Source organism: Betta splendens, chromosome 24 (assembly GCF_900634795.4).
Source record: "Betta splendens chromosome 24, fBetSpl5.4, whole genome shotgun sequence".
Lineage (NCBI taxonomy): Eukaryota > Metazoa > Chordata > Actinopteri > Anabantiformes > Osphronemidae > Betta > Betta splendens.
In genome coordinates, this window is record NC_040901.2 from 8,008,723 (window position 1) to 8,027,453 (window position 18,731).

Below are 18,731 nucleotides of genomic sequence, written 5' to 3' on the forward strand. Positions count from 1 at the left end.
CAACCGCAGCCTGACGTAAAGTCCCCGCCCCTCCTCCGGCGGCTCCCTGCTCAAAACCGAGTGGACCGAGAAGCTGTAGAGCGACAGTGTTGTTACAGATGCGCCCGCCTGGACCGAGCGCTACCCGGTCCGCAACTGGATTCACCAGGTAAACGAGCCGCACGCAGTTCATGTGACGGAGAAAAGAGAGAAGAGAAGAGAATGAGATTTAGACTTACTGATTATTTTTAGTATTTTTGTGGTGGATGTAATGACGTAGTGTTTGTTTTCAACCTAGTCCTTTTCGGAATTACTTGACAGAAATTTAAATATATTATTGGAGCACTTTATTTAAATATAGGATACAAAATTTGTAAGAGAAAAAACAAAAAACATCCTCTTAGTATGAATGTATACAACCTGTTGATATGTGCAGTGCAACAGTTCAGACCGTGCGCTGTTTGATTCAACTTCTGTCATATTTTCAACGTTGCCTTCTTGTTTATGTATAACATTTGCGGGTACTTCACCCCCTTTTTTATCCTGCTCATTTAATCTTGTAAGCTTCTCTAGAACAAACAGATTGTAAGTGAGTCAGAGGCAGGTTATGTTGGACTGGAGCGATTTAGCCCACATCTACACCACAGTCTGCTCATTCTGCTGTGGTCATGTTTGTTATGCAGACACGGCTTCCAGACGGGAACGCCAGGCTTCCTAAGCTCTTCAGCCACATGAGGCTCTGGCTTCCCAAAGTCCAGCGGCACTAAATCAATTTTATTGGCGTAAAACAGAAGGAATGTATGGGTGATTTTAATATTCAGGATTTAAACCCCATCTCCTCTAAGACAAAGCTTCCCTGCTGGTGTGGTTCACCAAAGAGCTTCTTAAATTATCCAGCAAACATCAAGAGGCTGCTTCGTGGCCTTTGCAGCCATCTTCTAAAGTATTTGCATACACATACTATTTTTATAAATCTCTGAGTGCCTCAGTTTTCATTTCATCTCCGCATTTACAGGACGCGGTATTTAGAAAGTCATAAAAAATGCATGCGGCATGGATTTTCCTTCTCCTGTAACAAAGTGGGCTCCGGAGACGTTTGACTCCCAGGCGTTCCGACGTCCTCTCCTCTGCTCAGAGGTGCATTTTACACCAGAAAACGCCAAGCCTATCATTAGGTACAAGGGCAATGACTTCACCGCTGGTCTGCTGTGCCCATTATGGAACAAATGAGCGCTAACCACTGAGCGTTTGAAGACTGTGTAAGAGGACACTGCAGAAACTCTGCTCCTGCTGCCACCGTTGGCTGCATTAAAGATTAAGGCTTTATTCCCTGAGTTCCACTTTTCCCTCGAGCCTCCAGACTCCCAGCTTCTCTAAAGGGGTGGGAGTCAATGCAGACGCATATGTGGAGTCAAAATAAAGTAAGACTGTGGGATTTTCCCTGAAGCACCGTGCTTTGGTAAGTGATTGACAGGTTTCCATAGTTGTTAAATACCTGCATAATTAATGACCTCCAGCCACAGGTGTAGTTTGTAATTACTGCAATTTTACATGTAAAATGATGGTGAGCTCAGTAAACACTTCACGGCCGGGCCTAAGTCCTACCAGTCGTCTGATGCTTCAGACACGCAGGCGTCTCTGGGGACCGGAGGTGCAAAAGTTGCAGATTCATTTACAGAGCCTGCGGCGTTGCCATGGAAACTGTTTGTTCTTGCTAAATGAAAATCCTGGAGGCTCGTTCCCTCCGTTCGCGGACTCCTCATGAGATGACATTTGAGAAGCCGCGCGCTTTGATGTGAATCCGCTGCCAGGAGTAAAGAGGAGGCGCTCGCGCTCCCATCGCGGACATTGTTCAGCCGGACGCGAGTGTTTGTCATTTCATAACCGGCTTCTTCTCCTCTCTAGCAGAGCAGATGGAGACTTTGAAGGTCTGAAAACGACCTGTCCCGGCGAATAAAGACAGACAAATCGTGACCAATGAAAAGAAGACATCAGCATATTGTGACACACTTTTAAGGATGGATGTAACCACACCTCCCCAAATCACGGTGGACAGGGTCGGAGTGGCAGAGGACACAGGTTGTAGAGAGGACGTGGATCTGCCCACAGACGACCACCTGATGAACCTGAAGGCCTTGGCAGAGAAACTGAGACTGGAGACCAGGAGGCCCTCGTACCTGGAATGGAAAGCTCGACTGGAGGCAAAATGCTTCAGCGAGCTGGGAGCCGGACAAGCACCCGTCCAAGATAAGCATGAGGGGAATCCGGACCCCGAGGTCACCCGGTGCAGGATGCCGTCGGACGCCCTGAAAGGATTTGGGACCATGGACGACGCTCTCAGCTGGCTCCGAAGAGAACTGGTGAGACCCTGATTTTGATTTTCCCAATGTTCAGGTCAGTGAGCGAGCGTGTTCCACGGACCCCAGAGAGCCTGTCGCTCTCACCTCTTCTCCGCAGGCGGACATGCGGCTGCAGGACCAGCAGCTGGCCAGGCAGCTCATGCGGCTCCGCGGCGACATCCACAAGCTGAAGATCGAGCAGACGTGCCACCTGCACCGGCGCATGCTCAACGACGCCACCGTGGGCCTGGAGGAGCGCGACGAGCTGTCCGACCTGCTGTGCGAGTGCCCCGTGACCCCCGGCCTCGGCCTCTCGGCGCCGCTGAGGCTCATCGGCGTCACCAAGATGAACATTAACTCCCGCCGCTTCTCGCTGTGCTAGAGAGGTCCCTAATTAAATAAAGAGCAACTCGAGATCTGGTTTAAAACCGATGCCTTGCTCAAGTGGACGGTAAATAATTAATCAAACGTTTGGATGCAGTACCTATTAATTTGCTGTCATCACAACACACTCTTTATATTACATTTTCTTAGATCAGAGAATGGAGTCTGTGTTAAAATGCTCAATGAAGCGTAGGAAGATGAAAAAGCTTAGTTCCACTGTCTCCGAGACGAGAATGTGGGGTCATGGGTTCACTCCTGAAGTCATGAATGACTTTGCTGAGCTGGAGATTTTCATGCATGAGCTCCGGTCGTCTGTGGGCTCATCCCGCCTGAAAGCCGCGACTCCTTCTGACTGAACGGCCCATCGCAGTCATATCGCCGCCGGTGATTAAGGCTGTTGTGCTGCTCTTTACTGTAAACTGTTAGAATGAAATGATGTAAATGCAACAGCGTGACATTTGCAGGAGACTTAGAAATTAAACCAAACTATTCTCTGCCCGGGAGGTGGTCATTTTAATTATTGCATGCGCAAACAGTCCCATTTGCATGACAAAATGACTTGACAAGCAGAAAATCAAGCCACATCTCTGCCGCTGAGGGATGAATGCCAGATATTGCATGAATGGCCAAAATTAGGCCACGTTCAGAATATAAATAGGCAGCTTCTATACGATCGGGTGAAAAAACTTTGAACAGCGGGATCTGCGACATGGAGCTTTTCCTGAGTTGGATTTTTGGATGCAGTCAGCGTCTATCACGCATGCAGAGACTGCAGTTGCCAGGAATACAGCAGATGTGACACCACAGAGAGGCGCGTCTCACCACGACTGAGCTGCGAAAACAAGCGTGAATGGCTGACACAAACCACACCGAGGTGGACCTTTCAGCGGAGGCTGAACGAACCCAGACTGCATCTCGCACAGCTTTTTTTAATGACTCAGTACATTTGTGTGTTACAGCAAAGTGGAAGAACAAGTCAGAAGCACATCCCAGAGAAGGACACAATAACCAAAGGGCTTTAAACTTTAATTGATGTGCTTGATGTGATGACGATATCTCTGAGTCAGATTGTTTTCATTGGAGGAACAAGGTAGAATGCAGCCTTGTGCGGCTTCAGGCTTGACCACACTGTGAAACCCCTGCAGTGTATAGATATTGACTTACTGTGTTGGTTCATGGAAACTAGACTAAGAGCGTCAGTGGAACACTTGGCTCAGCTGCTGGACACAAATAAAAGTGGTTGAATAGCGTTCAGATCATAGCTTCTGGTGTGGGAGATTAGGAGAGGGAACATTGAAGAGTGTATTGAATTAAAAAAACAGCTGTTCCACACAACAGACATTACTTTAGTGTTTACTAATTACTGTACATTTTCCACCACCTCTGCTCACTACAATCATTCTTTAATGGAACAATTAACAAACTGCTTTTGTGCATCGTGCTATGGCGGCTCGGTATGAGATCAGTCATCACAGTAAACATAATTTGCAAACTCATTATAAGCAGCGTGGGACCTTTTAATTATTTAATTGAAGCAACTGATCTATTTCATAATTGAATTTAATGCTTTGAATCAGTCACTGTATTTTGGTCTTAAACTGGATTCAGGTGAGAATTTACATGAGGCCAATTAGGACCCATTCAAGTACTGTGAGAGAAGATACACAGTTTAACTGCACCAGGAGCATCATTCACCCTCCAGCTGCTCCACAACAACTGTCTTTGATCTGCCAGGTCACAGGTTTCTTGATTACCTCATTCTTTTGTTTAAAGAAGACAGCACCTCAAGCCAAAGTGGAGATTTGAGCCCAGGTGTCGTGTTCCTGTCTTCATGTAGAGTTAATTTGATTGAGCCTGTTTTAACTTTAAAATCTTAGCGAGGTCCTACACGGACTGGAATGTGCTCAAGTCCGGCTGTCGTGCCAATTTCTCATCCCTCATGCTCACAAAGCTAATCCCCAACTTGGAGCACATTTAACAAGAGTGCTTTGATGAGACTCAGTCTGAAGTTGAGCAGCAGCTTAGGTGCATTCAAGCAAATGATCTGTCAGACAGGATCATAATCAGATTACAAAAACCTTCTGGTTACTTTTGCTATATGATCGTAATGTTAGATGAGGTCAGCATTACTTTCAACTGTTGCTAACTCTGAGGACATCGCCACGACTCGGACACGAACAGGGTAAAGTAGCTGTTATTTAATAACTCAACAACTGTAGTTACAGCTCGTAATTACTCGCAGCAGTCCTGCAGTGTAAAGGCACAATGACAGATGTAAAGTCACAAGACAACACAATGACCTGCATGAGTAGAAAAACACCTAATATCACAGATTTAAATCAGCCATCAACTGACAGACTTTGTCAAATACTCCACTCACCACTCCTTAGTCGAATGAGAATTAACAGCATTTCTCGGTCAGTATGACTACGGCACAATTATATAAATGAGTAAACACTGATAACAAACGATAGTGTAAAACAAAGTGGTACACAAATATTATATGAAAAAAACTTATATATAGGTGATACAGATGTTACACTGTCACCAAACACAAGTATAAAACAGGATGATGAAGGTGATTGACCTTTAGAAAGAGCACAAACCTGTATGGTATCAGGTTAAACCTTCTAAAATATATACATACAGTCATCTGATGGATTCTCTTTGAATGTTTATTCTTAACAGAAACTTTCTTCAAGACTGAAAACCTTTGCTACAATGCTGACAGCAGTGGCAGATACTGCCAATAAATGAGTATAAAAAAAGAAACTTTCAAAATACATCAGAGTCTATAAATCCCTCTGAGATGTAAAAATGAGTCATCTACAGGTTCTGCGTAAGTGCATCATGTTGACTTCATGTCTGTGTGAAAACAGGTTGAGGTTTTCCATGAGTGTGCAAGGAACTGAGGAAAACACATTTAACCAAAATTAGGTTTGGGATCATCTTCATCTGATCCATTTAGCTCATGCCTTTTCGAAGAATGTTTGTCAGTTCAAGTGTTTTGCACTTGGAAAAATAGCCCCCGCCCCCCTTTTTTTTGTTTACCGTGTCAGGGCGTCACGCCCTCCTGGTCCATGCTGCAGCCAAGAGCTTCGATGTCATTACTGATATCGGTGATCATCCGGTCCCATTCGTCTCCCTCAGAGGTCTCCTGGCCTTCATCCGAGGCTGCGCTGTCGCCGCTTCCTCCCGCTGCCCCGTTGCCGTTGGTTGTAGAGTCGGAGGCGGAGCTGGCTGTGCGTCGGTAGCGCCCAAAGCTGTCAGTGATGATTCCTCGGCCGTCTTTCACGCCAATGGTCTCGAGGAAATTCTCAAAGTGCTGGCTGTCTTTCTCTGGTATGAAGGGTCGCAGGCCTATGGGAGCAAGCGTTTTAGTTGCTGTACATGTCTTTTGGCTGTGGCTGCGAGACTACTGTACTGCAGAGTCCTACCAAGCAGGAGGAACTTCCTGCTGTCCCCATAGAGTTGTCGCAGGTTTATGCAGAACTCGTGGATGGAAGCACCGTCACGATACTCATGGAGCAGGGTGGCAAACTGCTGGATCTCCTGTGATGACAGTTTTGTTCGCAGCTGAAAGAAAGACAATAAGATTGAGAAAAAAAAAATCTGGGCAAGAATTAAAGCGCTGTGAAACAGATGAAAGACAAACGGGAGGAAAAGTGACACGTCATACTGTGGTCATGTAGTCCTGCAGCAGCTCCGCAGCAGTGGTACTGAGCTCTCCTTCACTTGCGGTGGTTGTCTGAGGCGATACTGGGGAGGAAGCTGTTGGGGAGTTTCCTTCTGCTTCTATTGAGACCTGAAAAGGGCTGAGGAAAGGAAACATCACATTGTAAGTTACAAATAGCAGTCAACAATGTTGTCCAAATCTTGTGTGCACAAAATAGAAACCTATCATTAAGGAAACATTCTTTAACTGTGTCCTTACAATGTGCTGCCTTCCACTTCAAAGGCCTCTTTAATGTCTGCTTTGCTTGAAGAGTCATCTGCAAAAATTCCGAAGTACATTTTAAAGAAGGAAAAACTAAGATATTCATACAAAAACAACTTTCTCTGTATTATAACAAATATGACTTTACATTTGTTCTATCTTTATCTTTTATCTTTAAGTGTTTCCTCTTGACATGATGTGCTGCTCTATATATAACCTACCACTGTATAGAGAAAGGTGTCTTGTAGGTGTAGTTGCTCCATCATAGATGGCTCTGTCCAAGAAATCGATGGTTGATTCTGTGTAAACAATTTGAAAGACCTGGCTGAGCAAAAGACACAGCTCCTCTGCTGCCGCCTAAAAGAAAATTCAAAACAGTCTTTGGCAAAAACTGATTTTGTATTTTTGTTCGTACACAATCAGCACTTATTGATGCATTGAGCCACTGTCCACAGTTTGAAAAGCACGGTTCTCAGGTGCAATGAAACTCCATTATAGACCACCACAAAAACCACTTTCCACTTCCACTGCTGCAAACATTAATGATACCTTGTTATGAGCAGCCAGCACATGCAGACAGCAGACTTCCACAAGCACAGCTCCACTCTCCGACAAGGAGCTGAGGGTCTGGGATTTATTGAGATCTGGGCATGAGCTGGGACAGGGAGAGCCTCCTGACTCCTGGGCTGAAATGTAAAAAAGGCACAGTCTAGTCAGCATAGCAATATTGTGCTGGAATAAAATGAATCCCTATATTCAATGTGTTCCTATGTTTCTTGAATCACCTGTGGTTCTTACCTGTTTTGATCACAACAAGGTGCAATGAGTCGTCCCTGATGTAAGACACAGCAGCAATATCGTGGATGGGCACTCTGAGGATGATGTCCTCTCCATCACGCCATACAAGCTTTATGTTGTATGCTGACAAGCTTACCACTGCATCCTGTTCTGATGTCAGCTGGCCTGCCAACTGGTGGGATTTCTAGGAAATAAAGAAATATGGTCAACACAACACACAATGGTGGTAGATCTACGGTTGGGAATCGTTATATAGAGTCTGTGTAGTTCTGAAGTTAGAGACTCGAGCTGTCAATCACATTTATGAATAACTTCTGAATTTACCATAACAGAGCTTAGAGCAGTTGGAAAAAAACTGCACAACGGCAGACATTTGATCATCTGATGATGATGATGATGATGATGATGATGATGATGATGATGATGATCTCAGACACCTACCCTTGCATTGTCAATGAGCTGCAGAACCTCTGTCCTGCTAGATGGGTTCAAGTATCCTGGAACGGATGTCAGCTGCCCCAAGTACTGGAAAGAACAGAATACAAAACTTTAACGGACCTAAAAGATGCATAATTAACCACTCACAGATTAACAAATGTAAGTAAGTAGTGGTGAACGGTAAGATTACAACAATACGATTCAGTGATTAGGTGCTTTAAAGACATGCATTTCTCACTTACTTTAACTTCCTTCTCAATGTAATCATTAAGCAGAATGTCAGGGTCAATGCGGTGGTCAGGCTGCGAAAGTGAGAAGGTGTGCAGCGCCCTGCGCTCCGTGGCCTTCTCCTGCGCTTTCTTGTCCCGCCCCTTCTCTCCTTTCAGGAAGACTCGCTTGAACGGAGACACGATACCAGGCTATCGAATAAACACAAAGAGACACATCAGTCTGTGCGTTTGTTCTTAAGATTGAATAAAGAACACAATGAGTTGCACGCAATTAAATATGGATTGATGACACATACACGTGACTGACATATTGTTCTTATTTGAAATTTAAAACAGTTCTATTAACTGTAGTATTCCACAACTGTCCGTACTTTATCAGACTCCTCTGGTTGCTGCATCGCAAGACACAACAGATGTAGTCTGTGACACTGCACATGAGTGTTACTCAATACTTGTTCCTCAAACGTCAGTAAGGCAGCAGCTCCAAACGGACACTGTACATTTTGCAATTAAAGAGTCGCATGGTAAATTTAATACGTGGTAACAAAGAAGTGATCAAAACATCTTTAATCAGTTACACAAAGGTTCCACAGAACAAAGAAAATAAAACTGACTACTTTAGAAGAAGACACACGAGCAAAGTAAACACAGCCTACCTCGTTCTCCATGAACCCACAACTACAACGGTCGTCAATTCAACAGCAAGCACACAGCCCGGCCACAGATGCTGCGCTCACACTGTCTAAGTCTGACTAAGTACCTGTTGCTCTCACTCGCATACAGTGACAGCTGCCAACTGGTGTGAGACACACGAGATCAAACACAATCTACGTGCGTCTTCGAGGGGCGTAACCCCCCACAAAGGGAAGAGAAGTGTCTCTGTCTCTGCGCTAAAGCGCGAGGCCAGGAAGTGGATCAGCCACAACTTCCTGAGACGACACACTTGTACTCACTTTAATTACTGAAACAGTTTAAAATGGTAACAAACTTCTCACCTTGAGTGAAAAGTGTACAACAGCTAAGTTAAACCCAACCTGCTTTCTGTCAGTGTGCAGTGAATCCGTTTTACTTTTCATGTCTTTGTATGATATGATGGCAGCATCCTCCCATCACTCGCAGACGAATGACCAAAACATTCACACTACACAGCCAACTTCATAATTTAAAGAGCTAACAGCAGGTGTTATGTGGGACATGTTGCTGACGCTATACATTAACAGCACACAGGTAAACGTGGCTCTTGAAAACCCATCATCCTAATTGCATCATTGCGTATGCATTTTGTGTTCCTTGTAATAAACGATAAACATACATCTCCGCTAAATACTATCGCCACCAAGTGGCACAAACAAGAACTGCTGTGCTGACACCGAGCCCTGAAGCAGTTAAATTGGCAGAATGATAGAAAGAAGAAGGTTGTTTCATCAGGAAATTCCTTTTTAACTGCTCTTAACTGTTAATAGGATAATGTGAAAAATGAAATTTTATGGATAACATTTACATTTCCAAATATTATATACATGGGAATCTATCATTAGAGAGCAACCATTTAATATCCATCTAACTGTTAAAGCCACAGTATGTCTTACCAAGATAAGTGCAAACTTGGGATTAGATAACACTGGTGGAAAAACATTTCCTTTCCACAACAAACCTTCCCAACACTAAGCTAACACTTCATTTCCTTCCAAAATTCCCTTCCGTCAGACACTTCAGTTCTCGTTATGCTTCACAGACTGTACGCCTGTCATGTCCTGCCTTGATGCGGTGGGTCCTGTGCTTCAGGTTTCCTTCCGTGCCAAAGACAAGAACAGAGGCAACGTATCCCTCTGTTCTGAGGCACAGTGAAGAGAAGCGATTAAGACGTGTGGGCTACGAGTGGAACAGAAAACGGTCCTCGTATCAGAGGGGGTCGTTAGGTAGTGGATGTATGTAGTGTGTGTGTGAGCGAGAGCTGGATGTCTGACTCAGTGCTGATTCTCCTTAGCGTGACTGACACTGATAACAGCTGCCGATGACAGCTGCCGGAGAACGTACATGTATCTCATGACCTCCTTCTGAACACCCGGGTGTTTTACTCTGGGAAACGAGGTGACCCTTTTATGCCTTAAAATTAGGACGATCACTGTCTAGTACCAGTCGGCATCACCTTCACCTGTAAAATACCGCAGCTGCACCAGTTGATACAATACTCAATATTATCGCACCGCATCGGTACAATTTCAATGAAATGTAAGTGCAACAAAACAAATATTGGGCATCGTAACTACACCTTTACTGATCAGGTAATGACGTAAGTTAAACGGTTTCACCACTGTGATCGGCGGAGGTGACCCAAAACACAGCAAACCTGTCAGTGTTTTGCTCCTATCCGCAGGCCAAATAGCGGCAAACGGGACTTTATTTTGCTAAAAGTATCCAGCTAACATCTGAGCTAACTTCGGCATTAGCTAGTAAGTTAGCTTGCTACCCAGCCAACTTAAAGTTGCTAAGTTGCCGGACTTACCTTCTTCACTTTTTTTACATCATCCTCCATTTCTATGGAAATGTCCTCCTCTTCATATTCAATTCCGTGACGAGATCCAGACGATGCGAGTCATTACGGACCTAACGCAGCTTTTTAATACAACTCATCTGACTGTAGTTAGCTTGCTAGCCTAGCTTAGCCATCGAAGCACTAGTAAAGTGATGCCCGAATTTTAGCGGATAGCAAAAGGCCATGCTTATGTCTGACCTATTACGCAACTGTTAGAGAAGCACGCCGGCGTGCCATCGGTGTGCTTCCACGCAGAGAAACACCTAAAGAAATACTGTGTGAAGAACACGAACTCGGGCAAAACAGACCAAACTTTTTAACCGTGCCGCCATTTTGGGCGTTGAGCTGTGGTCCAGCATGCTTTGCTGTGCTCACGCCAAAACAGCTGGAAGAGTGCAGCGACAACAGCCGAACGATCAGAGGAGGCGCCGCTCCACTGCCAGCTTTACAACTTTAAAAACATCTGGTTTGTTCAATGACTACGACAACGTATTATTGTATAAATCTAGGGAGGGATTGCCTTTGTATTGACGACTTATTCAGATGTTGTGTCAGAGCAAGGCTTAACTTGTTCGTTTTAGCTGTTGTCTGACACGGACTCATACTTTCTTTGTGAAGTAAAAATAGCAGCCGAAATAAAAAATCGTTACAAATCCCGTGTATGCAGTAAATAAGTATCATGCTGTGTTTCTGAAGGGAAGCAGAAAGTTAAAGTTTCTGTCTCTAACAAAGCTGTATTGAAATTCATCACAGTAATTTTCTTTTAAATGACACTTTATTCATCTGTCTTTGTTGTCTTCAATTACTAAATTACAGTTCAAATGAGATTTTAAATAATTGTCAATTTGTGTTAGTGTGACCTGTGGAACCTTGTGTGTAGTACCCCTTAGTACACACGTCTCAGCAGATGAAGCCTTTTAATAAAAATAGAATTTGAAACTATGACATTTTGTATTTGTAAAACGTATGACACACGCCTGCTAATATTTACTAACCTTCAAATTCAAAGTGTAGAATATGCTTTGTGTTAACTTGCAATAGGAATGATTTAATAAATCATAGTTATCTAATTGAGTCAAATTGTCAAACCATCATTATTCTTCTAAATAATTGGTTTAACGATTTCTGATTTCTGATTTTTTCTTGCGTTTGTAGACTCACATGTTACATGTTTGTAGGATACACAAACCACTTTCATTTGTCAGAATGGTAGATGTGCATGTGAACACAGTACTGATATATGTACTGTATATATAGCTATATAAATATATATATTCCACTTTCAAATACTATATTTATTTTCTCTTCTGGGATGAACAGTCTGATATATGAATCTACAGTAAGGCTTAACATTACATTTTCAGCATAATATTTCTCTTTTCACCTAAAAACCAAAACATACAAAAAGAACTTTAGCACCATATGTTATTAATAATATTCATATTGTTCCCCAAAAAAGGGTGTAGGTACAATACTGGACATCAGTTTTGCTTTTTTTAAAGAACGGGGATTCAATGAAACAATTTACTAACATTTTATATTTAACAACAACAAAGTAATCATTCCTTATATGTTCTCAGTCGTAACATAGGTTGTATGAGCACACGCTCATAAAGATGCTACAGACCGTAGCAATTTTGCTCACTGACATTGTGACAACTTGTCGAATATCCCGAAAAAAAATCATATAACCTAGGGAATATCCAGATAGATTTGTGAAATACATCAACAAGCTAACACAATCTAGAAATTGATCGAATATAAACAAAGTAATATTTTCCAACAATTTCAAAAATCAGCAGCAATTAATATGACGCTTCATTGGAATATCAAATCCATCTTAAACAAAAGATTACAGCCAATTCTACAATAACAACAAAAATAGATACACACAGATTAAGGACATATAGATGACAGGAATTTACAACACATCAATCACGTTCTATATATTATTTTAACCAAATTCCAGTAGCAGAAGTACATTTGTGCTCCTGTGCATTTGCCAAAAAGATGCCTTTTGTCATCTGCCAGTTTCATTCTTTCTGAGAAAAGAAATCAAATCCTAGTGCAGATAGAAAAAAAAGAAAAACCAAAACATACTTTGTATAAAACCACTCTAATAAACACATGAACAGAATAGGAACTCTTGCTGTTTCGTGCAGGTTGGAAAATCAAAATGGCACCATTGCGAGTTGAGTTCTGCTGTAAACTGTGTGGATTTGAGGTGCTAGCTCTGGAGCATCGTGAGATTGCAAGTTTGTGGAGTGCAGGCTCTCTCAGTCAACCCAGAAGGCCGTGCTGTCAGACAGCCAACAGTGGACTCTGCGGTCCACAGAGGTAGCACCTTTGAAAATGTATTTATTCAGCACCAGGTTATTAACAAAACCCAAAGAAGGAACAACCGTAAAGGAAGGAATTTCACCGTTGTATCATCTGAACATACTGCCCCAGTGGTCAAACAGGATTGTGACACAAAGGTACAGACTGAAACCAAGGTGAATACTACAGTGGCCTGCTGCTACACGTTAATGCAGAAATCAGAGGGTTTATTGTGCAGAAGAGAGCACTGAACATGCTGAATGTGGAGGGTCACCTCACGATGAGAGCTAACGACATGCAAGGAGTTGATAGGAAAACCATCAAACGAGGTCGTGTGGACGGTGAGTTTTTGCACGTGTTGTTGTCACCCGCTGCCTCGGCGCTTCGCTCCCGACCGCAGGCGTTACTGTTTTGGCGAGGGCATGGACGCTTCACACAAGACAAACGACACAGAGAGTTCACGCCTTGGCACTACAAATCATTCATCGATTGCAAGACAGAAGAATACTGTATGTAAAGGCATAGACAAAAGTACAAAACAATCATTGACCAAATTGTTCAGTATCTTGGCTGGCACCTGTCATGATCAACAAAACAGTCCAAAACTAATGAGTTGGATCTCAGTCGAAAACTACCTATTTTGTAACTTGCTGAGTCAGCCGGGGCTTTAGTGACTCAGCAGACTCAGATGTAATAAAGATGAGCATCCCTACGTTCAAGTAAAGATGCTCAGTATTGCCTTACTTTCTCGTCTAAGAGAACCAGTGGCTGGGTTTCACACGGTGCCCGTCGCCCGGTTCTGTCACATTGTGACGTTTAGCTGTAACGCTGTCACTAACAGTGCAGTCGTGCGAGTGACAACTTGGATGGAGCTGTAACACTACGCGACGGCGTCAGCCGATCTCGGCTCGGCCCGGGCTCTCGTGGACACGGACCGAGAGGATATTTAGTTTTGTTCTGGCACGTGAAACGAGCAAAGAAAGACGCCGGCGTTGTTGTTTGCGGACCTGGCTGCCGTGGCTGGATCGAAGCACCCGGGAAAGTAACAAGGCACAACAAGGATTGAGAAGAACAAGCTTGCTGCTCAAACGCTCTTGCTGTGTGTCGATGGGCAGGTGACCTGACAGAAAGCATCCTCTGGTGACTGAATACTACACTACGGCGTAGAAACAGCGTCCACTAGCACTGATCCTGAAACCCACGTATGAAATAAACAAAACAAGAAAATATGTTAAATTAAACCCACTTATTAACCAGCTTCTAATGAGTCCATTTCATTATATGTAGAATGTGGCAAAATGGTGATTGTTCTGTAGAAATACATAAAATATACTACGTGTGTTATAAAAATGCAGACCTGTTTATAGACTCTTTGTAGACTTAATTAAAATCTTTGTAATTGTAATTACTATTAGTCTAATGATAAAGTTATGCAAGCTTAAATACTCTTATTTGACATTAAGCACCACTAGATGAAATAAAGCCCAATTGTACATAAACTCCATTAGAGTGGCGAATACTATTCCCCCTCCCACATACACACATACACTAAAATGAATGAATCACAGTGTATTTGCACCTGATTTGGACACGCGTCCATGTCTGGAAAAGGTCAGCGGTGTTTAGAAAGGATGCGCCGTGTGCCAGGCAGCCAACTACCACAAAGACACGGCCGCTCCCCGCCCGCAATAAGAATGTGGACTTTTTTCCCCCAGAACAAAAAAAAAAGGCAAGCTATAACGAAGCGGTGCAATCCCAGCCAAGGAGTAATCCAGATGTGTTATGTTCCAAAAGAAAAATGGAGACCCTTGAGGACATGCCTGGGGATGAGAACTGCATTGAGACACCCCTGAGTCAGCTGGTTCAGTGATCTGGTTTGTTGGTCCTGAGGAACCCCTGTATTGGCTGTTTTTTTATTTTTTCACAATAAGTATTATTTATTATTCATTTACTATCTATTAACATGGCTGTTCATTCACTGCAACAGAGACAGACTACTCTGGCTACTATGGTAAGCGACAAACCAGTGGGTTGTTTGCATACACATGTTTGCGCCACTCGACTGTAGCTGACCCAGCCGTTCTCAATCACTCAGGGCTGAACATCGCCTGTCAAGACCCTGGATGCTGAAGCTCTTGGTTATGGCAGTGTGCCTCATTGCATGTTCTCATGTCAGGATCTCCAGCTGTTCAGCCTCAACACCCCCCACCCCCTTTGTTCAGACACCAGAGCACGTGAGTGTTTGGCGGGGGGAGCGCCAGGGCCCGGGCACGGCGGAGACGGAGCGGAGGGCGGAGCAGCAACCGAGGCTGGAGCCGAACGCTCGGCGACGGACCCGAGCTGTGGTCCGTTCAGGACGCCTTCGCTGTCCTTTTCCAGCCCCGGCAAAAAAAAGGCCCTCTCGCCTTTGGCCCGGACGTCCGCAGCATCTGCCTTTTTTACAGTACGGTGTTAAGAGGCACGCGTGGCCACAGCCAGGCAGAGCGCCGGCATCCAGGAGAAAGGAGTCCCCACTGTGCGCGGAGCCCTTGGGTCCCTTCATGGGTGCGTCGTACTAAAGTCATGTCAAAACCCACAATGTAAAAAACACACGTCACTGGATATATTCAGATGAGGAGATAAAGTCGGAGTATGAAATGCATTCATTTTTTCTCATGAATTGTTCTATAGCCCTCGTTGGAAATTTTCATCAAGCTCCTTTTGACTTAGAAGGCATTTTTTATTATTATTTATAGTTACTATTCGTTTTTTCATGAGGTGGTGCTTTTGTGGGTCGGTGGAGGTTCCGCGTTTCGCACAGGCTCGTTCTACTGTCTCCAGAGGCCGGGGGGCGCGTCGGAAGGACAGTACTGGAGGCTGCGATTTGGCTTTGTTTCGGCTGCATCAGCGGGCGCCCGCTCGCGAGCTCGACTTGTCGGAGGGCACGTGGATTTGAAGGAGCTTACGAGTAGCTTTTATCACCGTAACATGTTCTGTCATGTAAAAAAGTGCGTTCTGGTAAAATATACTTATATGTCAGTGACACAAATACGCATTGAAGTATAATAGCATAGAAATATTTTCTCAGATTTCTCATATTTTTCAAGAAATTATTACATACTTTTGCACCCAGTAAGCATATATATAGATTATATATAACCTAAAACTGTTGATAAGAAACCAAACTAAGTAGGTTGGGGAGTACTTTCTAGGATTTAGAAGGGAATGGTGGAGGATTCCTTGAAGGCTGTCTTTGCACTTTAGAAAAGTGCACGTTGACACACATTTGTACCCTTCTACCGTTTACTAATCGACTACTGTCTATAAAAAGTCTTTGGAATGTTACTATGATTTTTCTACTCACCAATTTAAAACCCTTGTGCTCATGTCAAGTACGTCTTACATTCCTTTCATTGTGTCTTTTCGTCATCTCAAGTGGTCTTCTGTGTATTTTGTGCTGTCATGTCTGCAGGCGAGAATAAGCGAGGCGCGCTATGACCGGTGGCCTCCACTAGAGGGCGGTCTGCACTGTGCGTGGGGGGAATGGGGGTGGAACTGATTGAAGGTCAGTGTGCTTTTTTGTTTTTTTCTCCCCTCTTCCTTACATGATGCGATTAGGATTCAGGATTGAACGAAAATAGTACAGCCGGGACACAATTGAGCTACGTGAGCTCACAGAAGGGAACTCGCTCCCGCATTGCTTCTCTCACGCACCTCTCTGATTGCGTCCGTTCTATATTCTGCAGCGGCGTGGTCGAAATGGGACTTTTTAGCTTTTTACGTAACGGGCTAGCGATTTTGGTCAACACTGTCACGTTAAAAAAATGTACATAAAGAATGGCAGTATATATGTCAGGGTGTGCAAAGACCTGCCCCCTCTGAGTCTCTCCTCCATCATTCCCATCAGGCTTTGCACCGGTCCCATGTCACAGGGACATACAATATGCCCTTCACAAGTATTCACAGGTTGAATCACCAACACAGTATAATGCATTAAACACATTTCATAATGAAACATTCATATGTTATCTACACACTCATACATATCCCTGCTCTATCAATACAGAGGGATTTTTATGAGACGTTTGTATATGTCACATAAGATACTGTAGGTTCATAATTTTGCCATATGTTTTTTTTTTCTCCAAAAATAAATCATGACTGTGTGTTTAGACTGTCTTTGACAGCGTTACCTTTCAAAACACACAACTCCTGCAGACGAACTGAATGCAAAAGGAGGGGAGCGCTGAAGATAATAAGAGATGGAATCTGGAGAGGAGGGAGAGCGGAATGAAGGAGAGGGAATGTATGTGCACCGCTGTGTGTAGGGGAGGGGGGGGGGGGGGTCTGTGGGAGAGCATGCCTTCAGAGGGAGGATTCGTACTGCAGGAGTTCATACAGAAGTGGACCGTCCCTGTACCTGATGCCCACCGCGTTAGGGCTAATGTACTGCAGCACGTTTATGGTCCTGCGCAGGCGCCGATCCACGAAGTGCGCGTCCCAGGCTGGGTAGCGTTTTCTGGGCATGTCTATCTTGATGAGGGGACCCTCGGGCCGGATGGGCCTGCCGGCCGCATCCACGGGCTCTGTGGACCTCACCTGGAAAACCGGAAGGCAAGTGTCCGTGGCGGTTTCATCGGACTCCACATGCTCCCCGGCCAGGCCCCGTGTGGGGGTGGCCTGGGAGCCACGGGGGCCTGGTGTGGGGGCCATGGGCTCAGCCTCGGGGGGGAGGGGCAGGCCCCACAGCAGCTCAGCACAGCAGGAGCTGGCCAGCACCCTCAGCCGGGGGCCCATGGGGTGTAGGACCCCGTAATAGAGGACCATACAGGCCACACCTGAGGCAAAGCACAGGAAGACGCCGCATAGGGCAGAAGAGGCATAGGCGTCGGTGGTGGCTGGGTCGCGGTACACATACCACAGGGAGCTGAGGACGGCGTTCTCCAACAGTACTACTGCGTAATAGACCACCATTCTCAAGCGCGTCCGGCCCTCGCGTACGTTGAACCAACAGAAGACGTAGACCACGCCCACCACCATGTTGAACAGCACCTCCTCCCACTTGGACATGCAAAAGTCGGTGCCGCCATGGACGACCCAGAAAGCCATGGCGCACCAGTGGAGCACCACGAAAATGCCAAAGTAGACGTGGAAAACCGAGGCAAACAGGGCGAAGGAGAGCACCCGGGAGGAGATGGTGAAAAGGCGCCAGAAGAGGTGCACCAGGGCGCCGCGGTAGCTCATGCTCTTCTTGTCGTCGCGCGAGTCGCGCAGCAGTTTGTGGTAGGAGGCCAGCACCCAGGCCAGCGACAGCAGGGAGGACGTGGCGGAAACACCTGGGGACACAGACAGGGAGAGCAAAGAGTAGAGCGTCCACCAACACCGGCCGGCGGGACGGCGAGGACGAGCGGCCGCGGGCCCGGACCGGAACTTACATTGCAGCCACTCAGCCTTGTTGCTCTGGATCATGATGCAGAGCTGCAGCACCAGCTGAGGGGCGCTCTCCAAGAAGGTCTCGAGCAGTCGCAGCATGTTGACGTCGGCGTACTCGTACATCATGGCCCAGTAAAAGCGCCGCTGGTTCTCCTTTTGTCGGTGACTTTGTATGCCGAGGTACATGGTGCGGATGTATCTGCAAAGCGAGCGAGCGAGAGAGAGAGAGAGAGAGAGAGAGTATCCATCATTGTAGAGCGTTTCACCATATACTGTATAAAACAAACACAAAGCAACTGCTTTTTTAGTACAGTTACTCTCTCTCTCTCTCTCACACACACACACACACACACACACAC

General features: G+C 45.1%; 3 protein-coding genes across 6 annotated transcripts in view; 1 reads left to right on the forward strand and 2 right to left on the reverse strand.

Annotated features, from left to right (window-relative positions):
• The first annotated feature begins 4 nt into the window (after positions 1–4).
• Positions 5–3,198, forward strand: fam167ab (family with sequence similarity 167 member Ab). Of its 2 annotated transcripts, none has more exons than XM_029140512.3 (3): positions 5–148; positions 1,885–2,339; positions 2,437–3,198. In XM_029140512.3, the coding sequence occupies exons 2-3, from the start codon at positions 1,998–2,000 to the stop codon at positions 2,698–2,700; spliced, it is 606 nt and encodes a 201-aa protein (XP_028996345.1). In that variant the 5' UTR covers positions 5–148; positions 1,885–1,997; the 3' UTR covers positions 2,701–3,198. The 2 variants fall into 2 exon arrangements, with proteins under 2 accessions (XP_028996345.1, XP_028996346.1); XM_029140513.3 differs by having other exon boundaries at positions 12–148; positions 1,888–2,339.
• A 1,687-nt stretch (positions 3,199–4,885) lies between these two features.
• On the reverse strand, positions 4,886–11,011 carry ccm2 (CCM2 scaffold protein). Of its 3 annotated transcripts, XM_041069496.2 has the most exons (11): positions 10,612–11,011; positions 8,118–8,294; positions 7,879–7,962; positions 7,438–7,621; positions 7,189–7,325; positions 6,861–6,996; positions 6,637–6,694; positions 6,382–6,517; positions 6,140–6,278; positions 5,754–6,062; positions 4,886–5,610 (listed from the first exon to the last, which is right to left on the reverse strand). In XM_041069496.2, the coding sequence occupies exons 1-10, from the start codon at positions 10,639–10,641 to the stop codon at positions 5,758–5,760; spliced, it is 1,386 nt and encodes a 461-aa protein (XP_040925430.1). In that variant the 5' UTR covers positions 10,642–11,011; the 3' UTR covers positions 4,886–5,610; positions 5,754–5,757. The 3 variants fall into 3 exon arrangements, with proteins under 3 accessions (XP_040925430.1, XP_028996343.1, XP_028996344.1); XM_029140510.3 differs by having other exon boundaries at positions 4,886–6,062; positions 10,612–11,010; XM_029140511.3 differs by lacking the exon at positions 10,612–11,011 and adding an exon at positions 8,762–8,944 and having other exon boundaries at positions 4,886–6,062.
• A 1,147-nt stretch (positions 11,012–12,158) lies between these two features.
• The window catches only part of xkr6b (XK, Kell blood group complex subunit-related family, member 6b), a 29,202-nt gene continuing 22,629 nt past the window's right edge, over positions 12,159–18,731 (reverse strand). The window contains exons 2-3 of the mRNA XM_029140505.3: positions 18,375–18,571; positions 12,159–18,275 (exon numbers count right to left, since the gene is read on the reverse strand). Of these exons, the coding sequence (XP_028996338.1) occupies positions 17,305–18,275; positions 18,375–18,571 (1,168 nt within the window). The 3' untranslated portion in view covers positions 12,159–17,304. The remainder of the gene's footprint in view (positions 18,276–18,374; positions 18,572–18,731) is intronic.

Coding starts and splice junctions, on each gene's coding strand:
- ccm2 (XM_041069496.2), bottom strand. CDS start 10,641: ATGGAGGATGATGTAAAAAAAGTGAAGAAG. Junction 7,326..7,437: donor CCTTGTTGTGATCAAAACAG/GTAAGAACCACA, acceptor TTTACATTTCAG/CCCAGGAGTCAGGAGGCTCT. Junction 6,518..6,636: donor GAAGTGGAAGGCAGCACATT/GTAAGGACACAG, acceptor TCCTTTCCTCAG/CCCTTTTCAGGTCTCAATAG.
- fam167ab (XM_029140512.3), top strand. CDS start 1,998: ATGGATGTAACCACACCTCCCCAAATCACGGTGGACAGGGTCGGAGTG. Junction 2,340..2,436: donor GCTGGCTCCGAAGAGAACTG/GTGAGACCCTGA, acceptor TCTTCTCCGCAG/GCGGACATGCGGCTGCAGGA.